This window comes from Miscanthus floridulus, chromosome 15 (assembly GCF_019320115.1).
Source record: "Miscanthus floridulus cultivar M001 chromosome 15, ASM1932011v1, whole genome shotgun sequence".
NCBI classification, from domain to species: domain Eukaryota; kingdom Viridiplantae; phylum Streptophyta; class Magnoliopsida; order Poales; family Poaceae; genus Miscanthus; species Miscanthus floridulus.
The window spans coordinates 5,498,771-5,509,065 of record NC_089594.1 but is presented as its reverse complement, the minus strand read 5'-3'; the positions used below and the strand labels follow the sequence as shown (position 1 = coordinate 5,509,065).

At 46.7% G+C, this 10,295-nt stretch overlaps 1 protein-coding gene across 8 annotated transcripts; it reads left to right on the top strand.

Annotated features, from left to right (window-relative positions):
• The first annotated feature begins 2,240 nt into the window (after positions 1 to 2,240).
• LOC136508364 (cyclin-T1-4-like) lies at positions 2,241 to 5,214 on the top strand. 8 transcript variants are annotated; one of them, XR_010771939.1, is made up of 5 exons: positions 2,336 to 2,706; positions 3,246 to 3,902; positions 4,129 to 4,177; positions 4,282 to 4,499; positions 4,819 to 5,214. XR_010771939.1 is itself a non-coding variant. In XM_066503023.1 (5 exons), the coding sequence occupies exons 2-5, from the start codon at positions 3,600 to 3,602 to the stop codon at positions 4,941 to 4,943; spliced, it is 399 nt and encodes a 132-aa protein (XP_066359120.1). In that variant the 5' UTR covers positions 2,338 to 2,706; positions 3,246 to 3,599; the 3' UTR covers positions 4,944 to 5,214. The 8 variants fall into 8 exon arrangements, 1 of the variants encoding a protein (XP_066359120.1); XM_066503023.1 differs by having other exon boundaries at positions 2,338 to 2,706; positions 3,246 to 3,606; XR_010771935.1 differs by adding an exon at positions 2,241 to 2,278 and having other exon boundaries at positions 2,403 to 2,706; positions 3,246 to 4,499.
• Positions 5,215 to 10,295: the final 5,081 nt, after the last annotated feature.

Below are 10,295 nucleotides of genomic sequence, written 5' to 3'. Positions count from 1 at the left end.
GTCTGATGGTTATGTCTAGGGTTACGAACGAGTGTATTGGTGTGTGGCAGTGCGGGGTGCCGGGTGGGTGCATTGATGGGCTGAAGTCTGCTCTAATGCTTTTGGTGGGCCGTCGCTGGGCTGGAGGACTCGCTAGGGAGTTTGCAGGCAGAGGGTGAATACGTATAGATCGGTTCCTCGGATTGCCATGCGAACGCAAACTTCGGTTCCTCCGAAGCCGAAGCCGAACACCGAGCTTCCCAAAACTGGAAACCGAAACCGAAAAACCGAGACTTCGGTTCGGTTCGGTGTTCGGTTTTCGGTGAAAATGTGCCCAAAGTGACAAATGAGATGTCTGAGTCAAACATACAAGTCCTCAATTCAACTTAAAAAAAAATTAAACTCAATGAAACAAAGCATGAGCTAACTCCTCCGCGGCCGGCACTTGCGAGTTGAGGTCAAGACCGTCGGGGCCAGACGGCTACGTCCCTCGCGTGTAGTCGTCGAATCCGTCTCCGTCCATGGCGAAGTTCTCCTGCACAGAATGAACGAATATTAGTAGTAGTCGCAAAGTTCTTCGTCCATGGCTGCGAGCGGGCGGCATGGCTAGCACCCAGCCGCGAGCCACGACTGGCCCCCAGCCCCGGTGCCCAGCGCGTCCGCCCCCCTAGCCCCGGCGACCGGCGCGTCCGCCTCCAGAGGTCGACGGGGGCTGTGAGAAGAAGCAACAAGGGAGGGAGACGGGCCTGCCACGTACCTGTTGCTGGGGCAGCGAGGTGCGGCTAGCCGGAGGCGGACCGTCAAGGCCGAGGCGGCGCGTCGGCTTCAGCGTCGCGGGGAAGATGAAGGGAATGCGGCGCGGCGCGGGGCATGTGGCGCGTGAGAGGATCAGGTGCGGCCGGTGAATGGAAAAAATATTTTTTTGTGGGTCCCACCAGAACTCGTCCAAATAAACACCCCTTAGGGGTATAGTTTTTTTAGGGTGGGCTAGTCGCAAAAAAAACTAGCTCTAGCCCTCCTATTTAGATAATTTTGGGCTAGTTGAGCCCAAAAAACCCTAAACTAGCTCTGTCCCTGGTATCAAACATAGCCGTAGTCGCACATGGCTGAGAGTCGGAGGCAAGGTTTGTTTTTTCCTTGAGGTAAATACATAATAAATAATTACAAGGCAGAGGCAAGAGAACAATATACAATGAGGTTTTTCTTATAATAAAAAAGTAAGAAAAATACTAATAAAGCGTGTGTTTTCTCCCATCCGCATGGTAATTATTGGATGCCACGTAAACATGCACATGCAGCGACAAGTGCAGCCGTCAACGTTGTGGCTACCGGTTCGCGTGTACATTTGTCACTGAATGTGGGCCAAACAAATAATGGGGCCCAAGGACAGTGGCGGGTTACTCTTATTTTGGATTTTGGATCGAAGCCACGCACAGGAGCTTTACCAAATTAAATTCTTTGATCTATCAAATCCCTGCAGCTAGCTAGCTAGTTAGCCTCTAGATCCACTCGCAAGCTCAACAAGGGCTTCCGGCCTGTTCGTTTGGCTGTGGCTTGTCGTAAACGATCGTAAATTTTTAGTCGGAACAGTATTTTTCTCTCCCACAAACCAGCCAGCAGTACTTCTTCACGAACCAGCAACGATATGAACCAGCCAAACGAACAGGCTTTCTTTGCCTCCTCCAGCTTTTCAGATCTCCTGTAGCGCTCCCGGATTTGACGGCGGGTCCTATCTGACTCTGTGTGTCCGGTGGTTGCATGCATAGAAGGAAGGAACTGCAATAAAACACTCGTAGTATGGGAAGCAAACTAAGAGATGTATACATACTGAAACGGGTGACCAGGAAGACTGAATGCCTGGTTCATGGCAATGCATTGTGCGAGGATGTCATCCGAGGTTTTGGTATTGTCAGCCATATCCGATCGCGCCTGTATAGCTGTGTGCCGGACGAAAGCAACGAAGACCAGTGCTTATATATAATATATCCTTTGATTGACGGACGATTGCGATACCTGTTGCTGTTATTGTACCCATATATTTGTCGCTGACATGAGCCAAGCAAAATTGCACTTATTACCGGGGTCAGGGATCTTGTGGTCCGGATGTAATGTAACGGAAAAAAATTACGTGGATCCAGTATGCACTGCGTATCAGTATTTGCCACGTGGATGTTCAAATGAATCTGACGCGATGCATGATGAAAAGTTTGAAGCGGGGGCCATCAAACTCCCGACACCTCCCCCGCGCGGCTTCACCCCGTCGCTCCTCCGCGGCTTCGTCGGTACGCCTGCGACCTAGGTTCGATTCCCACCTCCACTTTATTTTTCTCTTTTCTTCCTTGAGAAAACAAAGGCTCAAGAGACGGCGGCAGCGCCTCCACGCGCAGGAGCGCCCGCGTAGGGCACGGCGGCTGGGCAACCAGATCGGCACCAAGTTCTCGGAGGTCATCTGCGGGGTTGCGCCGCCGACCCCAACCTCTTCCTCCTCGTCCTCGCCGGTCCCCCGCCTCACCCTCCATCTCGGCCTGCTGGGGTCTGAGTCCCCCGACAGCGACCGGGACTGCTGCGAGGACGTCACGGCCGCGCTCTCCCTCGGCCCGCTGGCAGCTCTACCAATCTTGCCTTCCCAGACCCCGCCCTCCCGTCCTTCATCAGTAAACTACAGTGCGGATGTTGATCTCCCGGTGGCCAGTCCCATGGCGATGGTAGGGTCAATTGCAGATCCGGGTACGTGATACATTTGATTTTGTATTTTATATTTTTATTTCGGATCTCAAATTTTTATGGTTTGCTGCCTTAGCTTCGTTGTGTGTTTCATCAGTTTGTTGATATAGCGTGAAATAAATTTCATAGCTTGTTTGATATTATTATAATAGTAACTGCCAGATTCAGTTGTTAAAAAAAAAACTGCCTGATTCAGAATTTCATATTATCGTAAACTTTGGTTCTGTGCCAGATGAAAAGCAAGCTGTCTTCTGGTATTTTGCCAAATAAATTATGTGTTTAGGTACGACTAGGCTAGATCATTGAGCTATTCTGGTTTTCAGCAGTACAATACACTATACAGAACCAGATAAGCAGCTCACCTTCCTGTTTCAGTCTGTCGAGATTTTAGTAGTATCACAGTACCAATGTGATAATACTAAAAATCAAATATAGTCAGGTCCAGGTTTTCTTGTTAACTATACATTTTATATTTTATTTCTTGTAAATCAAACTAAAAATCTGCATAAATCTTTGTCGGTATTACGGTATTTTTCCGTTAGGGATAGGGGCGAGCATGGCGGCAGCTGGCCATTGAAGGTTGTGGCCGCTCGGAGGAGCGCTTCACGGCTGCACCCTGTGGACGCGACAGGATCAAATGCGGCTTGACCCCCTCCAGTAGCAGCACCTGGATCCATTGTGCACGGGAGCGACTAGGAAGATGCTCCGGCGAACTCGCACTGCATCCATAGAACGAAGGCCCAACGCTGCGTTCGCGGCGCGGTACCTCTGTGCACCCACGTCGTGTTCTTCGTCTCCTCGACCCGCCGCACGTCCTTCGCCTCATGGACCGCTGGTTCGCCTCTGCCAACGAGCGTCATCCTCACCCACTGGGGTAGGGCTTGATTCATGGCCCGATGCTAGGTGAAGTTTCTGTTATGCAATTTTTAGTTTACCAGCAACGGTTTGGTGGATGCCTTATTGGTGTATTACTGGGCTTAGGGTTGATTGCTCTCAGACTATTTTAATCCTTGATTAATCACTAGCTCGCTGTTGTAACAGGTCATGTAGTTTCATGGAGTTTGGGTAGCTGAGCGTGGAGGCAATCCTTGTGCAATTCATGCACATGATGCAGATGCAGCATGCATTCACATTTGTTAATGCTTTGGAGTTCAGATTTATTATAATTAATAAATACTAGGATTCTTTCTTAATGAATAGTAGGTTTTCTTAAGCTACATCATTCCATTCTTAACTTTTGAATAGCATGCACTACCATATATCATCACCAAATGTGGGCATGGTTATGTACTATTCCGCCTTCTATCATGTTATGGCAGCCATGCCATTCTATCAATTTCAATTTTTATAATCAACCTTCGAATTTAGCTTGCCTGTTTGAATGCACATGCCACTCCTTACCTTACTCTGAAGTTCCATTGTCAGGTTGTGCCATACCATCCCTTTCATTTCTTGGTAACTGTTGTAAAACCAGGTATACCTTCTCTATTCAGAGAGTGATTGGGATTTCAAGGAGTAAATTCTTCATCACTTCGTGCTTGCTGAATATAACCGAACTTACATGGCTTTGGTATATAGTGATTTTTCATATCATGGAGTTGTGGACAATGGCCCCAATGGATTTACCCAGGGCAGGCTTCAGGAAGCCACTAAACTTGGTCCATCATGGTATTTCAGTCGAAAGGAATTAAAGGAAAACTTTTCATCCAGAAGGGATGTCAATGATTGGAATAAAGAGTCGAACCTTAGAAAGTCATACTGCAAGTTTCTACAAGATTTGGGGAAAAACATGAATTGTAAGATTGAGACATTGATCTACTCTATATTGTCTGCTACCTTTGCATTCCACTTCTAAAACTCTCAGTACATGATTTAAAATGAAATACTACTTTAATATTTCCATGATGTTGAAGTTTCTTAAAATATATCAAATTTGTTCTTTTGTTCATTTTACTTAGTCATTTGTTGGATTTACAAATTTTTCTGCAAATAATATATTTATCTTTTTCCCTAGCAATTGTATTACTCGCTGATGTAGCATATTTCTTTTCCCATGAACTGCCTGCAGCCACTGTGTTATTACATCCGTATAATTATGCCTATCCATCCTTGCAGGCACCATTAAGCAGAAGAAATCAAAGGACACTAATTCTTTCAGCAGTGATCACGGCCTGCACCATCTTTTTGACTATTTACTGGCTTTCAAAATGATGGGATCTCACCTGAAAGAAACTTCCTAGATATTCAAATTATTTACTGGCTTACTACTGCAGGTCTGCATTACAGCTCCGCCCTCCAAATTCTTGGTATGCAGTGACTTGTTTGATACTGGGACTTGGGAACTAATATTTCTGATAATAGGGGCAATGGATGAACTACTAAGTGAAGCTATAATATACTTTGTGCACAGTTTATTTTGTTTCTCCTGCCCTTATTTTAAATCCATATTATTTTTGAGGTGCAAAATTCTTTCTACTTCATTTCGGGAATCATTAAGGTTAAATGCAATAGTAATTTGGGGCTCTTGCGTTTGTACCCTTATTTTGTATCGAAATTGTGATTTTGCCCCTATTTTTTGATTTTGTGAATTTACCCCTACTGTGCCATTCACGAAGCACCAGTTTGCCCTTGCTCCGTCATCCACCCCTAACGGTGTTAAACTTTGTACAAAAGGACATAAATGCCCATGCGATTTTGCCCCTGTTTGTTACGCCTAATTGTGATTTTACCCTGATTTAGAATTAGACATTTTTATTGTATGCTGATAATTGATTAAATTTGGTCAAACATATTTGGCACAACTTGCAATTATTTGAACTCAGATTTAATATTGATAAATATTCAAAATTTTGGGATCAAAAGGTTCATAATGCTGGGATGGGAGATTACATAAGGTTCTTGCCCTGGCCTGTATTCTTGCGGCTTTTGCTTCATCTTCTTGGGTGCTTTTGCCTTCTAAGAATTCTGTTATCACCTTTCTCCAATCCTCATTTTGCAGGGATAATATGGCCTTCGATGCCTTAGATGTCTCTGCTGTTGCCGGAGACTTCAGGATCTGGTAAAAAGTGTTTGGTGGCAGTGGCAAGTTGTTTGCCGCAGCTTTTGCTAGTTTGTCTGCCTCCGCATTTTCTGATCTTGGGATGTGTTTTAGGGTGAAGCCCTTGAATCTTCGCTCCAAATTTCTGACAACGGATAGGTATTTGACCAGTTCTAGCTCTCTTGCTATGTATTCTTTCTCTACTTGGCCAGTAACCACTTGAGAATCTGTTTTGACTGTCAGTGTTTTTGCCCCAAGGGCTTTTGCTTTGCTGAGTGCTAGGATTAGGCCCTCATATTCTGCGATGTTGTTTGTTGATTTGAACTCTAGTCGTGTTGCGTATTTCAGTCTTACGCCGGAGGGCGCCACTAGGACGGCGGAGGCTCCTGCTCCGGCTTGGCCCCAGGCTCCGTCCGTGAATGCTATCCAGCCGTGAGCGGTTGGTTGTGCCTTGGGCTTTGTCGGAGGTGTCCAATCTGCTACAAAATCGGCTAGTGCCTGTGATTTGATTGTTGTTCTAGGGACATAAGAGATTCTAAACTATGATAGCTCTGTGGCCCACTTGCCTATTCTGTCGGAGGCTTCTTTGTTTCTAAGCAGGTCTTCTAGTGGCAGCGATGTTGGAACTGAGATTTCATGGGCTTGAAAATAGTGCTTTAGTTTCCTTGATGCGGTTAGCACTACGTAGGCAACTTTTTCTACCTCAGTGTAGTTTAGCTTGACTCCAGACAACGCTTCTGAAATAAAATAGACTGGCTTCTGGACTTTGCCTGATTCTGTTTCCAGCTCGTGAACTAAGACTGCTCTGACTACATGGTCGGAGGCGGCTGCATACAGTAGTAAATGGCTGTCCGATTCTGGGACGGATACCACCAATGAGTTTGCCAGATATTCTTTTAGCTTATGAAATGCCTCCGACTGCTCGGTCCCCCACTCGAAGTTGTCTCTGCCCCTCAGGGCTCTGAAGAAGGGAAGACTGCGTTCTGCTGATTTTAAGATGAATCTGTTGAGCGCTGCTATTCTTCCCATCAGCTTCTGCACTTCTTTCTTGTTTTTGGGTTCTGCCATTGTCATTATTGCTCTAGTTTTGTCTAGGTTCGCTTTGATGCCTTCGCTGCTTATGATGTAACCGAGCATTTTTCCCTTTGTGACTCCAAATATACATTTTTCTAGATTGAGGCGGAGGCCAGCTGTCTTGAGGTTGGCGAAGGTCTCCTGTAAGTCGGAGACGTGATCATCCTTGTTCTTGCTCATGACCACTATGTCGTCGACGTAGGCTATGATGTTTCTCTCTAGCTATGAGCCCAAAACGTCCTTTGTCATTCTGGCAAAGGTTGCTCCGGCATTTTTGAGCCCCTCCGGCATTCTGGTGTAGCAATATGTCCCGAATGGAGTAGTGAAACTTGTCTTGTCTTCGTCTTCTTTTTTCATCCAGATTTGGTGATACCCAGAGAAACAGTCAAGGAGAGAAAACCTCTGGCACCTAGCTGCCTTGTCGACGGAGGCGTCTATTCTTGGCAGTGGGAAAGGGTCTTTTTTGTAAGCTTTATTCAGATCTGTGAAATCTATGCACATTCTCATTTTGCCATTCTTCTTTGGTACCAGTACTACGTTTGCGAGCCATTCTAAATACTTGACTTCCCTAATGACTTTTGCATCTAACAATCTTTGCACCTCCGCCTTTGTTGCCAAGATTCTGTCCTCCGACATCTTCCTCTATTTCTGCTTTCTTGGTCTCATGTTTTCATTGATATCCAGTTCATGTTGTATGATATCCCTGCTGACTCCCTAGAGGTTGGAGGCTGACCAGGCGAAGATGTCCTTATTTTTCACTAAGGTTTCCATGAGTTCTTCCTCTTCTTCTTTGCTCAACTCTAAGCTGATGGTTACTTTTTTGTCTAGTAACTCCTTTTCTAGAGGGGTCACCTTTGTCTCTTCTTGTCCTGCCATGTCTGTTTTTCCTCTGGGCATATCCGGAGGCTCTGATTCTTTGTCTGGCGACTCGACTGTATTGATGTTTCTTTGGGCCCTGTAGATTGCTTTTTCTATGTTTCTTGCTTCTTTTTGGCTACCTCGGACAGTGATAATACCATGAAGTGCTGGTATTTTTATGCACAGGTAGGCCATATGCAGGGCTGCATTAAATCTGGTTGTGAATCCTCTGCCTAGGATGGCATTGTAGGGGTAGTACAGATCGACGACATCGAAGGTTATGTACTCGGTTCTAGCATTTGCTTGGGTTCCAAATGATACTAGGAGTGATATCTTTCCTAGTGCTTGTATCTGCTTGCCTCCGAATCCTATCAGGGGATTCGGAGGGCTGTAGTTGATTCCTACTGAGCTTCATTTGGTTGAAGGTATTTGCAAAGATGATGTCTGCTAAACTGCCAGTATCAATCAACACTCTGCTTATCTCCCATGCTGCTATGTTGGTCTTGATTACCATTGTGTCTGTATGAGGGTAGCTTTCTAGCTGGAGATCTTCTGTGAAGGTAATTGGGACTCTAGACCAGTCTGTGTATTTTGCTGGGCCTTGAACTGCTACGTTATTTACCAAGCGGAGGTGATCTTTTTCTGCTTTTTTGTTTGGAACTCCATTGATGATCCTCCGGCGATTGGTAGTATCATGCCTATTGTTGGTAGTGCTCCATGAGGGTTGACTTGGTTTTCTGGGTTTGGCTCATTTTTTGGTGTTGGGAGTTGGCTGTGAGGTGGTGGCGGAGGCAATTGCTGCATATGTTGCTGTTGCGGCGAAGGCTCGAACCTGCTTTGGTTTTGTGGCGGTGGGTTTGTTTCGAGGTAGGTTATGTGAGGAGGTTTTGGGTTTATGTAGGTTAAGCTTGCCTCCGATCTGTAGTTACCCGCCGGAGGCTGCTGCGAAGGCACTGACTGACATGCTGGTAGGAAGTTTGGGTAATAGGCGGAGGCCAGTGTGGAGGGATGTATTTGGTTTGCGTTTAGCACTAGGTACATTGGGCAGTACTACTGGTGGCCAGTTGTGTAGGTGGTGTTGACCTCTCTTGCGCTCTGCTATGTCAGAGGTTGGGCAGTCTGCTTGTTCTTCATCCTTTTCTATGTCTCTTTTGTCTCCGGACAATCTTTGGTGTTGTGCCCTGCGCTTTCGTCGTGAAAGACGCAATATGGCTTGCGTTGTTTCTGCTTGTGGTTTTTGTTCTAGTTTTTGTCTTGGTAACCTTGACGACCTTGGTTCTTGGTCTAGGTCTCCAGCGTTGCTGGCGCTGCCAGTTGCCCTTGTTTGGGGTAGAGTTGACCCTCGATGCTGAACACTTGCCCCTGGCCTGGTTTTTGATTTGATGCATTCTGGTTCGTATAACTCTTCTGGGAGTTTTTGCTGCTGTTTTGCTGCTTGTTTTGACCCTGCTCCTCCAGCCTTTTCCAGAGGTCGTTGTCTGATCTGCAGTATTTCTCAAACTCATCATACAACTGTTGTATGGAGGTTGGTTTCTTTCTTGCTAGGAGTGCTGCGAACGGCCTGATTCGGAGGCGTTTGATCGTTGCTTCAATGGTGATCTCGTCTGGGACATCTGGTGCCTTCACCTTTAGTTGCACGAATTTCCGAAAGTAGTCGTGTAGTGTCTCTCCCTGCATTTGCTTGCATTGGAACAAATCTGTGGATGTTAGCGACTGTGCTGTTAGCCCCTTGAAATTTGCTAATATCTTGTCCTAGAGGTTTTCCCAAGAATAGACTGTGCTTGGTTTGAGCATGGAATACCAAGCCAACGCGTCGCCTTTGGCTGCAATGACAAATGACTTTGCCAGGACGGTGTCGTCTCCACCGGTGGAGGCTATTGCTGCCTCGTAACTCATAATGAACTGATGGGGGTCTGTCTTTCCATTGAACTTTGGCAGTGTGATTGGCTTGTACGCTGTTGGCCATGGCGACTGTTGTATACCTTCAGAGAGTGGGGACTTAGGATCGATGGGCCTTCATATCGCCTGAGATGGCATTGTGGGCGGGCTGATCACTGGCAGAGGTCCCTATGGTATGGTTGCAGTTGGTGTTGCTGCGGAGGCTAGGATTGCGGAGGTTGACGCTGGTACTGCATGCTGCATACTCAGCATCTCAGCATGTAGGACTACCAACTGCTGCCTAATTTCTGCTGCTTGTGCTGATGCTTGAGTAGCTTGCTGATTGGCTACGAATGCTGCTGCCATTCTGTCCCTCTCTTGTTGCGCTCTCTGCAACTATGCTTGTAGCTGTTGTAGTTCTTGCTTGGGTGTTGCGCCTTGGTTTGGTTGGGCCTCTGGATCTTGAATATCTGGATCTTGGGGTTCCGGGGGTTGACCCTGGGCATCTGCTCTGGTGTCATCCTCCGCTTGCGAAGTTGCGTAGGTGCTACGCGCGGTGCGCCTAGGCCTCCCTATCTGACCCGTGGTCGTTGCTGCTCTGGTGGTGGTTTTTCTTTTCCCTGCCATCGTTGGTTTGCCTTGGCCAAACCACGGTAGGCGCCAATGTTGAAACTAGCGGTCTCAGACAATGGGAAGTGGCAAGGGCCTCCGCCTGCTAAGCCCCACTCCCGAGCGGAGGCTCAGG

Coding starts and splice junctions, on each gene's coding strand:
- LOC136508364 (XM_066503023.1), top strand. Junction 4,178..4,281: donor GGTAACTGTTGTAAAACCAG/GTATACCTTCTC, acceptor TTTGGTATATAG/TGATTTTTCATATCATGGAG. Junction 4,500..4,818: donor TTTGGGGAAAAACATGAATT/GTAAGATTGAGA, acceptor CCATCCTTGCAG/GCACCATTAAGCAGAAGAAA.